Source organism: Dipteris shenzhenensis, chromosome 1 (genome assembly GCF_047967505.1).
Source record: "Dipteris shenzhenensis isolate YYH24624 ecotype China chromosome 1, Dip_SZ_1.0, whole genome shotgun sequence".
In the NCBI taxonomy this organism is placed as follows: Eukaryota; Viridiplantae; Streptophyta; class Polypodiopsida; order Gleicheniales; family Dipteridaceae; genus Dipteris; species Dipteris shenzhenensis.
The window spans coordinates 30,044,059-30,064,235 of record NC_141596.1 but is presented as its reverse complement, the minus strand read 5'-3'; the positions used below and the strand labels follow the sequence as shown (position 1 = coordinate 30,064,235).

General features: G+C 42.0%; 2 protein-coding genes across 3 annotated transcripts in view; both read right to left on the bottom strand.

Moving 5' to 3' along the window:
• Positions 1–20,177, bottom strand: part of LOC147905674 (protein THYLAKOID ASSEMBLY 8-like, chloroplastic) — a 156,292-nt gene that overhangs the window by 49,634 nt on the left and 86,481 nt on the right. The gene's annotated exons all lie outside the window — the stretch shown is intronic.
• Positions 6,154–9,398, bottom strand: LOC147905677 (uncharacterized). Its single transcript, XM_087373987.1, has 3 exons — positions 7,438–9,398; positions 7,099–7,253; positions 6,154–6,896 (listed from the first exon to the last, which is right to left on the bottom strand). The coding sequence occupies exons 1-3, from the start codon at positions 8,435–8,437 to the stop codon at positions 6,579–6,581; spliced, it is 1,473 nt and encodes a 490-aa protein (XP_087230113.1). The 5' UTR covers positions 8,438–9,398; the 3' UTR covers positions 6,154–6,578.

Below are 20,177 nucleotides of genomic sequence, written 5' to 3'. Positions count from 1 at the left end.
CAACCTCTTTTGCGTGCTTAATAGTGACGTGATGAAAAGATGGGTGACAAGATACGAGGATGCAAAGGCAAGAAGACAAGAAGAAAGGGCCCTCTTTCGTACACACCACAGATCTCTTGTGCCATACCCTCAGTATCTAAGAGCACTTCCAAAGGATATTCATGTGGATTGGCTACTTGATGAAATGGAGAAAGCAGAGAAAGACAAGGGGATGCATATCACAATGGAAGAATGGGAGTATGCTTGGGGATGCATGAGCAAGGTTGGTATATAGAATGTTATGCATAAGTTAAGAGCTTTCAATAATTTAGATTACTTATTTAATTGATTTTTTCTTGGTGTAGTGCACTATGTTCAATGCTATATGGTGTGAGGGCAAGCATTTTCGAACCCAACGGATTGATGATAAGAGAAACACACAAGATTGTGGCGTCATTGCTAGCTTTGAGGGAGCCAATGGAGCCATGGATGATTATTGTGGCATAATCCAAGATATTATTAAGCTTGACTTTCGACGCTTCTTTGTGTATGTTTTGGATGTAAAGTGGTTTAAGGACATGGTGGAAAGAGGCCCTAATGCAACAATCAAATGCCATGTAAGTGGCTTTGTAACTATTGACTCCACAAAGTTTTCGCAAAGTAAGAAGGACACACTAGTACTACTGCAACAATGTGAACAGGTACTGTGCACACATATAAAAATCTTCACTTTTAAATATTTGATGCAAGAAAAATAACATGATTGTATTTGTGTTTGAATTAGGTTGTCTATCAACCAATGGTGGATAATACCCGATGGTGGCATGTCATACCTATTATGCCACATTTCAAAGTGATGTATAGTACATTTACTAACATGGGGCGTATGGAGGATGATCATGGCCATGGACGTGATGATGACCGTGATACGAGAGAGGAGGATGATCATGAGATAGGAGATACAGATATTGAGGCCATTACCCATGAAGATGAGCCTACCATTAGTGATGCTGATTTCAATGAGCACATGAGTAACACAAGTAGTAGTGGATTGAATGTACTTGTAAATCTAAACACTTGTTTGGATTTTGAAGTAGATAGTTTGGCAAGGGTTGATCTCATTGAGGTTGAGATTGAACCATAGCCCCTCATTGATATTGGCAAAACTATTTTACATATTGTCTCATTCTCCTCACCTCACTTAATTCTTGTATATGTGGGCTTGCAAAAAAGCATTGATGTTTTTGTTAAAATTATGTGCTTTGGTAATCATGGGCAATGTTTGGAAAGCAATGATGTATACCAAAGTCTCACTTTCTGTATTCTCTAGTTTGTGTCTATATAAGCGTCTGATTCTCAGTGTAAACGTGCATATAACCGTGCATATAAACATGCTAATACATGCGCTAATAGACGCGTTGATAAACGCTACGTTAGACGGGCCAATATTTTCTCAATTTAGACGCGCAAATAGATGTGTTAATACATGTGCAAATAGATGCGCTGATAAACACGATGTTAGATGGGCCCGTATTTTCTCAACTTAAATGCGCAAATAGATGCGTTATTTAAATGCGCAAATAGACGAGTTGTTAGACGCACTTTTAGATGTGCCCGTACTTCCTCTACTCAAGCAACGCCTATAGACGTGCTCGCTATTTTGCACGTCTACCAAGCACGTCTATAGTTACTTTGTGTTGTTGTGATACTTTTGGGGAGGCATTTATGGAATTTATCTTCTCTAAAAATAATGTCTTATACTTCTTATAGTTGTTAAATTGGAGGCGTACCCCGCACACTTCATGCTTTTGTTTAAAATTGAATTAAAGAATTATTTTCTATTAACCAATTGTTTACCTTGATTAGTCCTGCCCTATTGGAATGTGTTCTCTTTATGATCTTAGGAAATGCATTCCTTCTATATTAAAGTTATCCTTTACTGATTTCTTTGGAATTCTTACTGTAGGTTGTTAAAGCATAATTATACAATGTCATTAGTATAGTCTAACTTTATTAGTAGGTTAATGGTATGTCTTTTTCTGACCTAGAGATGCTACCTGAGTAATAAATTTAAGTGGGACAGCAATATACTTAAATAAATTTAAGTATATTTAAGTGGGACAGCAATAAATTGTGATTGATCCCCCAATGGTAAAGGTGTACATTCTTATTATTGACTACGTATGCTTACCTATTACTTAGCATATATGTCACTTTTAACTCTTGAATCTAGATGGATATTTGGATCTTTGGTAAGAGCAATAATAAGCCAAGGTAGACAGGCATTACTTGTCTACCCACCATTAGAAGCTTTTGTGTTCTCACACTTAGTTTCTCTGGGATGGTGGTAGGTAAGTTGACCCTGACATTAGATCTCGGATTACTTGAAAGATTCAGCATTTTAACTTTGTATTCCATATTTGGTATCGAGAGACACATTTCAGGTGTTGTATGAAATAATTTACTGGTATAACAAGATTTCATTCGATTCTCTTTATGTGAAGGTTAACCTCTATTTTATCCATTTTATGGATTTTTCATCACTTAATCCTAATGATGGGATTAACTATATAGTTCTATATTAATGGGAGTATTAAATTTGAACACACACACACACACACACACACACACACATGCATGCTTCACTAAGATATCTATTACATAATCCACAATGCTTGCCACAAAGAAGAGCCAAGAGCTCGATACACCAATTGATTCTCTAATACTATACTGAAATAGAATCTTGTAGTGGAGCAACAAACAATAACAACAATATGTGTAGGCACTACTACACTCGCAAAGTCAGAGATACTACAAAGTGGAAGATAATAATTAGGAACATAGCTCAATGTCATAAGACAAAATCTTTGAGAAGAATCAAAGGCAACCATATATTCTAGCAGAGAGAGTATGCCACTAACACTATCAATTGCAATAAATTAAATTGAATACAACTATTAAAGATGGCTTATTTAACGTATAGGGTAATGGATAACTTTTTATAACCCCATTGATTATTAGCACTAAGAGAGATAGCCAATTATAATCCTAAGTAATCCAAAAATCTAATCATAATCAAAAGTAATCCATCCTTCAAAATTATGCCCACTCTTCAACATCAAAGTGCATGCATATCCTCTATCCATGCATGCTCTTTGATCCTCACCTTGCCAATCTTTACGTGCAAAATATATACATAGGTATGTGTGTATGTAACTATGTATTAAAATACAATTTGTTCACGCATTCCATTTTTTGATGTAGATTCCAATTTAAAGGTACCATCTTAAGCTCAAGTTGATATTTGTAAATAAAGTCTTAAATTGTATTGAAATGAAAGGGAGCCTACGATTACAACCTTGAGACCCTATTGGATGGCTCTCAAGCATTTATTTTTTTAAATGTAGATTCCAATTGAAAGTTACCATCTTAATTAAGCTCATGTTGATGTTTATAAATAAAGTTTTAAATTGTATTGAAATGAAAGGGAGCCTAGGATCCCAACCTTGAGACCCTATTGGACGGCTCTCAAGCATTCATTTTCTTAAATGTAGATTCCAATTGAAAGATACCATCTTAAGCTCATGTTGATATTTATAAATAAAGTCTTAAATTGTATTGAAATAAATGGGAGCCTAGGATCCCAACCTTGAAACCCAATGGAATGGGTCTCTAACTCGATGTAAGCGAGTTAGACTTCTATTCTTCTTTAAAGCCCTATTCCCTTCCCCCTTTAGCATGTGTTTTTTTTGAAAGCCCCTTTCTTAAGTGGTCTCCTCCCTCCCCCTTTTATCCCTTCATTTGATCATGCCCTTTCCCTTTTCTTTTCACCCCTCTTCTCTTCTCCACCACTAATTCCCCATTTTTCAATGTATCCCCAGGCACATTCAATAATGGGTCTACTAATTCACAACATTCAATAACTTTGTGCTCTAGCATCGGATTTGCAACAAATTTCTTGCATCAGGCTTGACATTTTCTGTTCCAATTGTCTTGGTATTCGAAAATTGCATTGCATTAGCAAGACTTAAAAATTTGCAGGATTCATTGGAAAAATTAATTGATGATCTAATTAAGTCATTAGCCTAAGCTAAAACCCCTTAATGTAAATTAATCTAAACTAACCCTCCACCGTGCCCCTCCCCCTCTGCCTCTGACTCCCATCTCTAACTCCCTTTTGTATGCATCGACCATTCTATGCAATTGATTCTCTGCAGCTCGACGATAGTCCCTCCTTGGAGCAACCTTTCCATCACACAGTCTTGCAGCAATAGCACCTCCTTGCATTGCATTAGCAAGACTTAAAAATTTGTAGGATTCATGGAAAAAATTAATTGATGATCTAATTAAGTCATTAGCCTAAGCTAAAACCCCTTAATGTAAATTAATCTTAACTAACCCTCCATCGTAGTCCCTCCTTGGAGCAACCTTTCCACCACATAGTCTTGCAGCAATAGCACCTCCTTGCATTGCATTAGCAAGACTTAAAATTCTGTTGGATTCATGGGAAAAATTAATGGATGATCTAATTAAGTCATTAGCCTAAGCTAAAACCCCTTAATGTAAATTAATCTAAACTAACCCTCCCCCTCTGCCTCTGACTCCCATCTTTGACTCTGTTCTATATGCATCGACCATTCTGATTCTCTGTAGCTCTGCGATAGTCCCTCCTTGGAACAACCTTTCCACCACACAATCTTGCAGAAACAGCACCTCCGTGCTATATGCATCGACCATTCTATGCAATCGATTCTCTGTAGCTCTACGATAGTCCCTCCTTGGAACAACCTTTCCACTACGCAGTCTTGCAGCAATAGCACCTCCTTGGATTGCCCCTTCCTCACGCAATCTTGCAGTGGCATCCATGTGGTTCTCCAGCATCACAACTCCTCCGCCTCGCCGCTCATCCCACTTACGCTTGCACCTCCCTCTTTTGCCTCCAATATTGCATCTATAAATATCGTTCCTATAGCCTTCAGGGATTGGAAGTGCCACCTTGAAGACAACAAACTCAGCTCCATTCCCTTGAATGAAACCGGCGTGAACCTGGTAAGAATGGCATTGACATCAAAGGCAAGCTCATGATCAATCTTAGTGGAAGCCCTCGGAGGATACCACCAATCACATTGAAGATGAAGACAGATGGTAGGAGGGTGGGAAGATCGGTAGGAGAGGAGGTTTTAAAAGAACTCTAGACCTCGATCTAGAAACATCTCTAATTTTTTTGATTATACCTTAGCTTATGAGCCTTTCCTTTTCACCCCTCTTCTTTCTCCTATACAAATTAATGGTAATTTTCACCAACTTGGGGGCTCCTATTTAAATGGTCCCTTCTAATCCTCCCTCCCCCTTTAACCCCTTAGATTAATCATGCCCTTTCCCTCTTCTTTTTCACCCCTCTTCTCTTCTCTACCACTAATTAATGGGAATTTCCCATTTTTCAATGTAAGGGGGCACATACTAAATAGAATAGAAGGTATCCAACGTAAGGGGGCACATACTAAATAGAATAGAAGGTATCCAACGTGGAATTAAGGAGAGATTTACTTGAAATTTGTTCTAAGGCACTAGCTCACAATTCACCAGATCATGCCCCTAGTTTTTAAAAAGTAGGCAAATATTTACCACCCCCCAAATTCTAATTACAAAATTACATGTCCATCTTGTGTATGTATGCCTTTCTTTTTCTTCCTTGTTCCTCCAGCTGTCTCTTGCCATGCTCTAGAATGGGGAAAAAATGTTTTAAAAAATTAATGCCAACTTATATTAATCTACAAGGAAATGTGGAACAGTTTGGATGACAAGAAAAGAGAGAGAGAGTGAGAGAGAGAGAGAGAGAGAGGGGGGGACGGGGGGGTAGAATGCTTAGCTTTTATAAGAAAATGCTGAGTCTCCACTTACACCACCCTTTCCAAAGACGATGCATTCTTTAAGTTGTGACGCAACAATTGACATCTTGAAGGCATAGAACCGCAAGAAGTATAGCAAAGAAATTGAACTTGAAGATCTTTTAACGCATAGAATTCTCAAGTTTTTATAAAAACGATTGCAGAGACCCAAGGTTTGTATACACCGATACCAGTACCCTTAAAAGTCCGACAAGGTATGTCTTACGGGCAGAGAACACATAATCCCTTATCTCTCTCTCATTGAGCAAGGGATGATGCTTACAAGTCCTGAACACATTAATATTGTTCTTAAGGAAAACAGTTTAGCATAAAAGGCAGTGTTAAAAAGCCGTCTGGCCCAAACTTTTGTAGCTTCAGAAAAAGAGTGCACTGTCCTACCACCCATTTTCATGTATCTTACAAGAGGACCCATTCCACACAAATCTGTATCATTTTTTCACATTCATCATCAGCCTTTCTACATACCTACTGACGAGAGTGATCAGTATTGATAGTAATGCATGCAATACTTAGCATTGTTGCATTCTATAGAGAAGGACTGCATATCTTGCATACCTACAATTCTGCGCCAAGGCTGACTTTGCAACCTTTCTTCATAACTGGCTTTATTTGCAGGACGTCCTTCACACTTTGATCCTTCAACCAAAAGAACGAGCACAAACATTCAAATCATTCAGAAGCTCCACTACTCTAAGATGCAAGGAAAGGAAGCCTGTCTTTCACCAGATTCCATATATATTCATATTCCTCATCTGAATTCTGGAGTGCGCCCATCATGGAGATTGCCTTGCCGTGTTCTACGCACTTGTGCGCTAGAATCAAGTACTGGTGGATTTGATGAGGCCGGAGTCCTGATAGAAGAAAAGGGAATAACCGAGCATGCAGCGAATCCATAACGTTCAGGCATTTCCCCACCAATGCCGTTTGCTGTTTGCTCCCCACACCTGCTGGGTTTAATAAAGGAAGAAGCTCGGTTTCCTCCTCTTGAAAGTGTTCGACTGTGTGATCCTGCATAGTACAAATCACAGTATCAATCATTCAATACAAATGCTGAAGAATCGACAGCCCGAGAAAGAGAGTAAAATTCACGAATCTCTGCAGAAGAGAAAGTCTAGTGCTTGAGATTCCCATGGGTGCAAATGCAGTAAAACCAATTCCCAGGGCATTAAAAATAGTGATGTTCATCACTCATCCCTTACGAGGTTCATACCTGAAGCGCTCTTAAGCGCGTTGCTACACCATGCAAAGCTTCGCTTCTACCAGGACTCCCTTGCTCAAGAGCCAACACTGCTTTTAAGTCTTCTTTGATGCCGTTCATAAGAGGTAAATCCCTCGCATGGCTTTGATTGGCAGATTTCGTTAAGCCTGCATAGATATGCATAAAGCGATCATGAAAAACACAAGGGAAGCTCAAAATACCATCAGCTTCCGTCTCCCTGACCGAGAAATCTGGCATTTTTTAGCAACGCTAAGCCAACGAAAACGAAGAAGCTGACATGAATGTGATAAACAGCTTAAACTAGCAAGGTATGCCTTACGTTCCACGAACCTCTGTCGGCCTTCTCCAGTGTAGGAAATATAATTCGTTCTTCCATTTGAGCATGTTCTAGCATGAACTCCAACAAGTGACCATACCGAGTCGACAGCTTCCTGATCTGCATACCAATGCTTCCTTTTACGGGATCGATGGTTCTTGCAGCCTGCTTCATAGCCACTGTCAGCTCCTCTGCTGAATGAACAAGGTTCTCCAAGTGACCCAGCATACTCTCATGCTGTAACAGAGTCATTTCTATCAATGGAGGCGATGCAGCTTCGGCAAGGGCCTTATCCACCGACATTTGCAACAAATCGAGGTCCATACTAACAGGCGCATAGCTGGGAAAGGAAGTCATGCGCCTGTTATAATTGAGCAGGTGCGAAAGAGAAGGATTCATCTCTATACCGCGAAAGTATGCGAGAGGGCGAGCCAACAAAAGGAAGGGTATGAGGTAAACATCTACGAGACTGAATCTGTCACCGAAGAAGAAGTGACCTTTGGAGATGTGCGTCGAGATTGCACCGTCGAGCTTTGTGAAAGAGGCGTGCAATCTTGCTTCTCGTTCTTTGCGAGAAAACGGGTCTGCATCGTACAACAGTTGAGCTATGAGAGGACTGAAAGTGTCTCGAACGTATGCAACCCATTCTTGCACTTCCTTCGCGAGAGACCCTCCCAGAAGCAAGCTCGGTTTAGGAAACGTCGCTTCGATGTACTCCAAAATCTCATCTGATGATCCACACACATTCTCCTCCTCGTGTTGTAAGATGGGGAGTTTTCCCTCCGGCACCATGAACGCGACCAGCTGCAGCTTCTTCCCTTTCACCTCATCCGAATTCAACCACACGCTCTGCACCGGTACGCCTTTGTGCTCGAGAGCGATGCGTATCCTGGCAGTGAACGGGCATAATTCCGAGCCATACAAGCGCAGGCGAGGACGTTTGGCCTGCGGAGAGGAGTAAGGGGCGACAGAGGAACCTCGAGAAGTGTCGGGCTTGACCAAGCACGATCCCATTGCAGAGAGCCGGGGAGGATAAGGCTCCGAGCGTCGGATGCGAGCTGTAGATAGAAGACGGAGAGAAGATTTCGTCCTCCTGACTGCTGTTGCGAGGAGGACTCGCTACAGATGCGAGAATTTCATCTTCCTCGCGATGGTGGCGAGCTCAGATAGGAAAAACAGAGACGATTTTGATTTCTCCTGTGAGGTTTGCGCGGTTGCGTGAAGCTCAATTGCTTGCTTCCCTTACAGCTTTTCTCTGTTGCTTGAAGCTTATCTGCTCGATTCTGCTCTGTTGCTTGAAGCCCATCTGCTCGATTGCTTGAACCTCATTCCTCTGCTCTGTTGCTTGAAGCTCACCTGCTCGATTGCTAGAAGCTCACCTGCTCGATTGCTAGAAGCTCAATCTGCTCGAATTTGCCTGAGCTCCCCTCATATATCCACAAGAAATTCGTTTCTCCTCCCCTCCTGCTTGCTGTGATCTCTGCTTGGATGCTTGAAGCTCGTTCTGTTGCTCGAAGCTCATCTGCCTCCCTCACCCTCACACACACGATTTTCCTCCCTCCTGTCTGTTGTGATCTCTGCTCTGTTGCTTCAAGCTCATCTGCTTTCCTCGCACGCACTCAAGATGATCGTTTCTCCTCCCTCCTGTGGTACCTCCATCTCTGCTGCACTCAAGATGATCGTTTCTCCTTCCTCCTGTGGTATCTCTATCTCTACTACTACCTTGCTTCAAGCTCGTTCTATTGCTTCATTGCGTCCCTTCTACACATTTACTTCGCATATTGCTTCCACTAATGTTTTCCTCGTCATCTATCTATCCACGAGAATCTGAGATCTCTTTCTTGTTGACTTTACCAGCCCGCTACTATAATGGCCGCCGAATCGCCATCATTCCCCGGCCTCGGATGCTCCTGGGACCGTCCCGCCATGAAGAACATGGCGCAAACTTACTCCTCTACAACTGTGCCAGCACGTTGGCGATGTGGGTTGATTAAAAATGTAAGGGAAACGAGGCAAACGCCGCGCCTGGATACGCGCGCAGCTGCCAAGAGTGTCGGTCGACAGGCATAATGAGCCGTTGGTGGCGAATGAATGTGCCGTTGCGATACTCAGACACAAGATTCCACCCGCCAACAGTCACACCGCCCATCCTCTCAATTCGCGAGTCGCCACCCTCCTTAATTCATGTTCATGCTCTGCACGTCAGCCTCTCCAGCAACCATGCATTCTCTCTCTCTCTCTCTCTTTCTCTCTCTCTCTCCATCAACCATGCATTCTCTCTTTGTCTCTTGTCTCTCTGTATGTTTCTCTCTCTCTCTCTCTTGGCTCTGGCTTTCCACCATGGGCTCTCACCTCTCCATCAATCCTCTCTCACCTTCTCCACTTCATCTACTTTTTGGCCTACCCCTTGGGGTAGCCTTAGAAATGGTTGAAGTGTTGCAAAGCAGAAATTGTGATAATTTTGGGCTTTTATAATGTGGAGATTTCTACTTCCAATTCCACATCTATATGTATACTTCTATATCTATACTAATACTTTTCTTTAAGGAGAGGTTTCGAATGGAAGAAGCTAAGTATGCCACATGGCGATGCATTGTTGTACACCCGAGACTGACCAGGGACAGTCCGAGACTGCGAGACTACAGACTTATTGAGACAGATTGTAACTGTGGAGTAAACAGAGAGACAGGGAGGAGAGAGTGGAGAGTGATGAGAGAGCGGAGCAAGAGAGAGAAGAAGAGAGCGAGAGAAAACAAAGAGTAGAGAGAAAAGCCAGAGAGGTGAGAGAAAGGAGTGTGTGTGTGTGTGTGTGTGTGTATGTATGTATGTATGTATGTAGATAATATTATATTATATATATATATATAATATATAAATATATATATACATACATATAAGTAATATATATGTGTGTATATAATATAAAGAGAGAACAAAGAGAGTAGAGAGAGGAGACAGAGGAGAGGACAAAGAGAGAGAGAGAGAGAGAGAGAGAGAGAGAGAGAGAGAGAGAGAGAGGAGGGGGGGGAAGGGGGGGAGAGTGTGTTGTGTATCTTACCCAAACACACATGCACACACACACACAACCCTAGGGGCAAGGGGCACAGACACACAAGTAAGCACAAGTGCACGTGAAGGGAAAAAGCTACTTTTTTGGGAGTGGGGCATCTAGGAGGGAGGAAGCACATGTGTAGGAATAGAGAGGGCCCCACAACACACTAAGGGAGGGGGGGATATATTAGAGAGATGGAAGAAGCTAAGTATGCCACGTGGGCACAATCTGAGGTTCGAGAGCCTTGGGGAAGGTGGGTGGAGGTTTGGGAGCTTCGGGGGAGCTCCGCACGAGCACGTGGCAGAAGGCAGTGGACAAACAGCCACCGTGAAATCTGACGGCAACAACACGTGGCGGTGGGTGCATAGTCCACATGGGCATCCATAGTGACTGTCATGCGGACAGACTATGCGGTGGGTTTTGAGCCTTTGGATCAATATTTGATCCAATGGTCTGCGGAGTCTTGCGACAGATTGCACCGGGCCATATATATCTATATAATGCATTTAAATGACTGCCCTCGCGAAGACGGTGCCATGCAGCTTGACTTGTGTAACACGTCAGTAGCAGCTGTGACTTGCGTATCGTGCCACGTGGTGGTGCACTATTGTGCACCTCAGATAGTCCGAGACTGCGAGACTACAGACTTGTTGAGACAGATTGTAACTGTGGAGTAAATAGAGAGACAAGGAGGAGAGAGAGGAGAGCGATGAGAGAGAAGAGCGAGAGAGAGAAGAAGAGAGAGAGAAGAAGAGAGAGAGAGAGAGAAGAAGAGAGAGAGAGCGAGAACAAAGAGTAGAGAGAAAAGCGAGAGAGGAAAGAGAGAGGAGTGTGTGTGTGTGTGTGTTTATATATATATATATATATGTATGTATGTATGTATGTATGTATGTATGTATGTAGATAATATTATATTGTATATATATACATACATATAAGTAATATATATGTATGTATATAATATAAAGAGAGAACAAAGAGAGTAGAGAGAGGAGACAAAGGAAAGGACAAAGAGAGAGAGAGAGAGAGAGAGAGAGAGAGAGAGAGGAGGGGGGGGGAGAGTGAGTTGTGTATCTTATCCAAACACACACATACACACACACATACACACACACACACACAACCCTAGGGGCACACAAGTAAGCATAAGTGCACGTGAGGGGGAAAAGCTACTTTTTTGGGGGTGGGGGATCTAGGAGGGAGGAAGCACATGTGTAGGAATAGAGAGGGCCCCGCAACACACTAAGGGAGGGGGGGGTATATTAGAGAGATGGAAGGCCCACACACTCCATAAGAGGAGGATGAGAGTCGTCTTGGCAAAATGGGGGAGGGAGAGGGGGGGGGGGCACACATTGACCACAGGGCACATGCACAAATAGACACATGCACATACTACTTGAGGGGAAGAGGATCTAGGAGGCAGGAAAGCACATGTATAGGTAGAGAGAGGAGTCCACACGCACAAATATATGAGACAAAAAAGACACACACAGGCACTCTACCTATAGGAGGGGGAATAGAGGTCTTGTAGAAGAGAGGGGTGGGGGGGTGGGAGGCTCACACTGCTCGAGGGAGGAGAGAGTTGGGTGGGTGGCAAGGTACCTTAAGGATGAGGGGGCTCCATGACACACTATTTTATCTTCTTATAATTGATGTTCTAATATTGTGAATACACACACACACACACACACACACACATGTATACTTCCCCAACTATGAATTATTCTTTCATTTTATCCCCGTGAAATTCCTTTTTACACTCTCTTTTTAACCACCCCACACACCAAGTCCACTAATCGTCCCATACCTCCTCTGATCCTGTCTCAACCCATGCACTCATTCACTCCTCCACTTGTGAGTTAAACTTCACTTGTGGTTTTTTTTTTAAAAAAATTATCTAAGAATCCATATGGTTGTCTCTATATTCCTGATAACAAGCCGGGAAAAATAGGCATTACCCGTCTACCCAAATGTAACTATGGTGTTCTAACACCTAGTTTGTTTGGATGGTGGCAGGTAAGTGGACCTTGACCTTGGAACCTGGACTGCCTGAGGATTTGACATCTTTTTTAAATATTATGTTTATCAAACTCAATATTATTAAAAATTCTTAATTTTTATCGAAATTTTTGCAAACTCTAGTTGTTGCATTTTTCAACTTAGATGTCTTAAACATTTTTTCTTATATGTTTTCCTTTTTTTTTAACTTTCTATTTAATTGATGGAATTAATTGTATGGCTCAATTATTGATGGGACTTTTTAATCTAAACACACACACGCACACACACACACACGTATGCATGCACGCATGCATTAACATGTATGCACAATTTGTTTTTAGTGAAAACACACACACACATACACAACCCTAGGGGCAAGGGGACAATTACCTCAAAGGGACGAGAGAGGGTTCTTTGGTTATGATTTTTTTTTTGGGTCGGGGGGTATGCAGGAGGGGTATAGGAGGGAGGGAAGGGCAAGATTGAGAAGAGAGTGGGTAAGGGGGTGTGGGGGGGAGTGCACACAATACATACATACATGTGTGGGGCTATGTGTGTGTGTGTGTGTAGACACTGCCTATTAGAACCATTGTTTTTTAGCTAATATGCACGTGTTCACATAGAGAAATACACACATGCACACGTTTGTGAGGGGGACTAGAAAGTTGGCATGCGCACAATATATATATAGGGGTGGGTGGGTAAGGGTGAGAGAGAGAGAGAGAGAGAGAGAGGACCCTCGATTGCAAAAGGAAACACCTTTTTCTTTGAGATTAACACCCCATTAAAGTAAAGTAATGTTTGTTTGGAGAGAGATGTCGAGCAAAACATTTGACATTTGGTGGTGAAGCTTGGCGAAAGAAACCAGAGCACAATAGGGAATTCCTCTTGCAATCAAATAAAGCACAAATGTGTGGGCATTTCATGCATTTCACTTTGATAAGGGGAGGAGAGAATGTATGCAAAGATGCATGGCATTTAAGTGAGCCTACTAGAGTATAAAGGACCCTCGATTGCACAAGGAGATAACAACCCAATTTTGAGAATTGATTGCTACATGCTACTATGTTATTTGGGTAGAAGGAGGCACTACCTTTTTCTCTCAGAGCTTCATCAACACCCGATTAGAGCTTCAAAAGCCTTCAATGGGTCAAAAGGAGGAAGGGCATGATGTGGGTGAGAAAGGGCATGAAAGAGAACAAGGACCCTCGATTGCAAAAGGAGATAACCCAATTTTGAGAATTGATTGTTACATGCTACTATGTTATTTGGGTAGAGGAAGGCACCACCTTTTTCTCTCGAAGCTTCATCAACACTCCATCAGAGCTTCAACAAGCCTGCAGTGGAGTGGAGTGGTGTGTGTGTGTATGTGTGTGTGTGTGTGAGAGAGAGAGAGAGAGGGTCTAATAAGGATGTGTGCATCTATACATGGAAAAGGGCAGGGCGGGTTGTTCCATGTTTGAGTATCAGTATGTGTATGGACGTGAGGGAGATAAAAAACATTCTAACTTGAAACTTGGAATTTCATTTCTTGGAATTAAAGAATTTTAAGATCCCACTTGGAGACCCAATGGAGCGGGTGTCTAACTCGTTGTAGACAGGTCATGTTACTCGTGCACTTCATTGCATGGATTTTTTGGGGTTTTGGGGTGGTTGGTGTTGCATTCTCTCACCTTTGCTTTTCTTCGCTCGGCCATCACTCATGCCTTGCTTCTGCTTCGATCGTCAGTCGTGCCTTGTTTTCGATGATTGGAGGTGGCTGATGCTCTGCATGTTTTGATTGTTAGAGAATACTGGTGATTAAGGAGGGTATATGCAGTGGCATGAAGTCTGGAGACTCTGTGCGGTCATCACTCGCACCTTCTTTTCGATTTGATACAGATTGGAGGCGGCTGATTTGCATCGTCATGCTCTACTTGTTATAATTGTTGATTATTGCTGATTAAGAAGGGTATTGGCACTTCAACGACTTTCGGCTCCCTCCATGTAATGGAGAGCTGCAGCGAATTTTGGAGGGATATCTTCTGATTAATTTCGTTTGTCATGGTCTATTCTTTTTTTTTTTCGAAAAGCTACGATTATATTAAATTGAAAGAAAAGAAAAAGATTACAGCGCTGCCTGGAGACAGAGTCAACAACCCCAACATGCTGGGGGGATTACCAAAGGGAAGTCCTATTCAAAAGGGAGGTGCTAGTGTCTCTCATCTAAAGAGGATTTTGCTAGCACAGTCTACAGCAAGCTTAAGATCTGATTTTTGAGTAGTGACAGGGCTACGAGGATTTCTTCTTGTTTGACCAAGTTCTCCTCCATATGAGCCAGCTTGGGATCTTGTTCTTTGTACGTGTGGCCTTCCATCTTCTGCTCCAGGGCCTACATCTTCTTCCTCACGTCTTTGAAAGAGTCTTCAATCTCCTTACAAATGTCATTGATTAGAGGATGCAGTGTATCTTTATGAGTACCTTGAAAGAGCATTTCGTTACGGCTAGTGCAAACATTCCACAAGTACTACTCCAAAGAGTTGTTGGCAATCCATAGATTTCTCGTAGAAGGAGTTCCTTAGCTGAAATAGATTTCTCCGGTTGTCGTGGTCTATTCTTGTGGAGTTTAGTTTTGGTCTATAAACGCGCAAGAGGTAAGTTTGCCGGTATCCCTTGTATTGCCATACTTTGGGAGGAAACGAAACTGGCAAGAGTGGAGGCCTCGACTGACTTCATGGAGACCGACAGTGGAGCTTTCGTCAGGTTATTGTGTCGATGCGTGGCAATGGTGATTCTAACAAACTCAATCATGCTGCCGACGGTATAACCTTTCCAGTCATTTGTTTTTGTTGATTTAGTTCATTGCGAATACTGGCTTTCATTCACGTGGGGTGCATGTGCGTTTTTCCAGCGTTTGCTACTACTGAAGGTCGCTACGCCTGTACTCTTTGCTTTCCCGTGCATTTTTCTTTACCTGTTTGCTTGCCTTGTTCTTTTTGAGAGCCTCGACTTGCTTCCTCCAGTTCTGGAGCTCTACTAACATCCTCTTGCAGAGACGAAAGCGATCTCTTTCTATCTTTTAATATCTCATCAAGCATGGCCTCCCGATTTTCCAATGCACTGAAGTTACAACCGAAAGGTTTCGGGGCATAGAGTGGCTGTTCCATGGTAAGGGCACCCAAGTGACGTTCGGGAAGAACAAACTTTTGAGATGCGTCCGCTTTGTTTCCATTACTACGAACGTCCTCCTCCAGATGAGTGGCATGGGATGCCTCTAACGCAAAGTCTCTACACAACGAAGACCCACTGGGTCGTGAACTTTTTGGATATCCCTCCTTTTCGTGGGGCCTCCTCGTCTGTGATTGCTTTTCGTCTCTATTTCTTAAACTTCTGTCCTGCGTGCTCCTCCCGTATTCGCGTTCTGTAGTAGAGAACTCTGCATGCCTGTCCTCTATCTCAAATCTCTATCGCTTTGCCTGAAGTAGGGGTTCTCGCATGTTCGCGATAGCTTTTCATAGCCTTATACGAATTTTTCATTCGTTTCTACGACCTTGCTATTTGCGAGACTAAGCGTTGCACTACAGGAACGATTCAAGAAATTCTTTATGCATGAACTTGCATACAGTATAGGCTTTTCAGTTTATTGTTGGTGTTTATGAAATTTTCCGGACAGTTGTAATTTATTTGTGCTTGCTTTTCGATTTCTGCCCACAGTTTTGAATTATTTGTCAAAACATAATTCTGATATGTGAAAATTAGCATTTAGAAAACTCAATTTCTGCACTTGAAAAAGTAAATTTTATTTGTCAAAACATAATTCTGATATGTGAAAATTAGCATTTAGAAAACTCAATTGCTGCACTTGAAAAAGTAATTTGATTTTGTTTAGGCCGTCCTACACCTTCAGCATGCTGTTATATGGATAGGAGTGCATCCCCACCTACAGCAAAGTCAACGCCTTCAATTTATGCTTCTCTAAGCAAACCCCCAAAGGAAAATTTGCAAGCATTCACCAATAAAAAAGAGTCTACGACGTTCTTATCATTTTTGAAGGCAAAGAGAACCACTTGTGTTTTTGACTTCACCATTTTAGCTGAAGTTCTCGATGGTCCAACAAAGGATGACTTGAAGGTTGCTTTCGTGTGCTAGGTTACATGCCTAGGATACAGAAGAAAGGTGATTAACATCAACTGCATGATTTATACTATTTTTTCACCATTGAACCTCACAAAAAGCCCTTGTCCAATTGCAAGTGTTTGGTATTTTGCACTTTATAAATGTGAATGTTGACTTGATCGAGCACGTTTGCGAGGCATGTGGAGGCATTCGAGTCAGTAGAGATCTACTTTAGCCTCTTTGCTATTCTTGCCAAGGCCCTCAAAACATTGAGCAAGTTCCTGCCCTCACTAGAGACATCGTACAGTGTGGAGGTGAGCAAGTGCCCGTCCACATTAGAGGGCCATATGTCCACATTATTCTTGGCTTGTATTTTACCTTCATCCAATTGTACGAGCAAGGCTTGATGATGGCTCGAAGCAAACTCAAAACTACTAAGTCTAGTGGAAACTTTACCATTAATAGCTCCGGATTTGTAATTGCATTTGAGCCGAATGCATGATGTACATTGCATTGAAGTGAAAACAGTACTTATCAGATGTTTGTTACTTTTTCACACATGCTCACTTTACTATAGTTTTACTTCCAACAAATTGCAACTTCCATTATATTGAAGTACTTTAAAAATATCTCAAACATGAATGTGACAGAACTCCTCCAATAGAAACAATTAGCAATAAATCCAAGCGTTACTCTTTTGAATCCAATTTTAGTCTCTCTGTCTATCTCTCTCTTTCTCTCTCTGCCAGTTTGGGCTAATAAAAGTTTCATAACTTTTGCTAGGAATGTTCAGACTTAGTTATGTTTGGTATCAAAACGATTGGAACACATTGAATGAGGTCATTTCTCTTGTTAGTTTCATGAAATTCCATCTCTTCACTAGATAAAAAATTTGCCTAAAACGGTGGGAAAAAAAGACAAATTATCCAAGGGGAGAGAGAGAGAGAGAGCGCGAGAGAGAGAGAGAGAGAGAGAGAGAGAGAGAGAGAAGGATTTACCGGAAAAATTTTAAGACCAAATTGGCATCCAGAGGAGGGCATCAACATCGCCCTCCTTTGGATGCCAATTTCGGCCTTTAAAAATTCATAACTTTTGCTAGAAATATCCAAATATAGTCATGTTTGGTATCAAAATGATGGGAATACATCAAATGAGCTCATTCCTCTTATCAGTTTCATGAAATTTCACCTCTAAGGTGATTCTGTGCATGCTAGCTCTTCTTTGGAAGCCCTTTTAGGCCAAAAAATTTTGCCCAAATTGGTGGGATAGAAGACATAGACAGAGATAGAGGGTCTACACGTAGAACACAAATAGAAGAGAGAGAGAGAGAGAGAGAGAGAGAGAGAGAGAGAGAGATGTAATTGAGAAGCTGTAAAAACAAAATGAAGCTCTTTTGTGTTTACAAACTACACACCCTGTAGACTTGATGAGTATCAGTATTAGTATGAGAGAGAGAGAGAGAGAGAGAGAGAGAGATGCCACAAAGAGAGAGAATAGAGAGAGATGTCCTAAGTGGAATAGGTTGAACAAAACATGTTAGTTGCCAAAAGAAAGTCTCTCCTAAACTCGCTCAAAAACTCGCTTCTTGCCCTTCCCCCAATTAATACAAACATTCTCATGTGCCTCCTATATTTCTTCCCCAACCTTACCTATGAGCAACTTCTTCAAACCATGTTTGAAAACATTATGTCCAAGGGGAAAATATCAAAAAAACCATAGCACATGTTCTCTTAAATTCAAAAAAAGGTTGGGTTGACCAATGAAAACATTCAAAATTCATCACTTAATTCAACAACATCTTGCACATTGGTTGTGGACCTTCTTCAATGTTTCCACACAATGTTCGAAACATCCTTTTTAATATTCATCTAGGATGGTGTAATGCTCTAAAAAAATTTACAATAGGCAAGAACAAGAAGAGCAATACATACACTTTCCTCCTAAATGAGTCAATCAATCCTTGCACCATTACTCCATTGATTCATTTGCATCAAAAGCATGTTTGAGCCACAAATATCCCAAGCGGTCACAGACTCAAGCTGCAAATTGCCACAAACACATCATGTGGTTATTTGCCTCATGGGGGTCAAGCCACAAGTAGCTCAAGATTGACCTCGCCACTCTAGGTTTTGAGCCTCATACATGGGGTTTGAGCCCCAAATAGCTTCGGCCTCGGAGGCTCGAGGCTAACACAAGCGCTATTTAGTGCTCTTATATGGTTAACACAAGTGGTATTTCTGACACACAAGAGTGGAACAGTAGGGGAGAGATGGAAAGGATAACAAAGATGCCTTGGCACCCTACGAGCCCAAGAGCCTTTTAAATGTTAAGAAAGAGAGAGTGCTAAAAGGAAAAGGGTTGGCCCTCCCTTGAAAAGGTGACATGTATAAAGGACCAAATGGTTGACTTTGGTCTTCATTGTTGTATGCATAAGTTTGGAATCCAAGCTCCCTCTTCTCTTCAAGAGTGTCTTTGGGTGTTCTCTTGTCTCCTTTGTAGTGCCTTTGTGTTTGCCACTCCATCCCCCTTCACTATCCTCTTCCCTTCTCCTTCTCCCCTGTCTTCTCCCCTCTCCCCCTTCCCTCTTTCTCTTGTGGCAACACACTACAACAATTACAAAGCTGCTTGTGTGACACAAGTGGATGGCTCGTGCTTGCATTTCTCTCACAAGGGTAGCTTGGAGTGGAGGCTCCAATGGCATTCCTTCAAGATCCCCATGACACGTGAGTCACCGTCGAGACTACACATTTTTGGCATTGCTGCCAGGGAGTTCAAGGTATGCTTTGCATTTGCATTTGCACTTGCTTTCTTTCATAATCCACCCATTGCACAAGGATTCAAGCTTAGCTTGGAGCTTTGTTATGGAGTTTTAGTAGAGGTATGAGGAAGGAAGTGTGAGTTGGACGGAAAAGAGAAGGAAAACTGTAATTTTATGTTGAAGAGCATTTTTGAGTCTAGGAAGCTTGTTTTTGAGGTTTGTTAGAGTTTTGTAATGATAGGAAGGTAGTTTCTCAAATTACTAAGGTATGTATGTTGTCAAATCTCACAAAAGACAAACAAGAATGAAGAATAGAGCTGAAAATCAAAGTTGTTTTGTGTGTTAGCAGTCACCTCTCAAGAAATCTCTCATTTTTGCACTCAAATGTACTGAACAAAAACTCCAAATCTATTATAAAAAATCAGTCGGTGACATAGCAGATTCCTATCCCCATGGGTCGGTGGCTTAGCGCTATCCCACCCGATCGTCGCCATAGCCCTATCTCGCCAATCAAACTCTGTTGACCTGTGGCCATAGCGCCTATCGCAACGACCTAACTTGTGACCACGGTCTAACATACTGCCCTAATTAATTAACTCTGTTGACCCATGGCCTTAGTGCTACCCCCACGACCATCGCTATACCGGTATCCCACCGATCGGTGCCTTTAATTATCCCCATGCCCATCACCATATTCATATCCTTTCGATCGAGATATTCCACCGACTGGCACATTAAGCTCATCCCTGCGATTGTTGCCATCTTGCTAGCCCCATGCCCGTGGCCATACCATTATCCTGCTGACCTCGTTACCCCTTTTCTTGTAGTCTTAGCTCATCCCTACGATT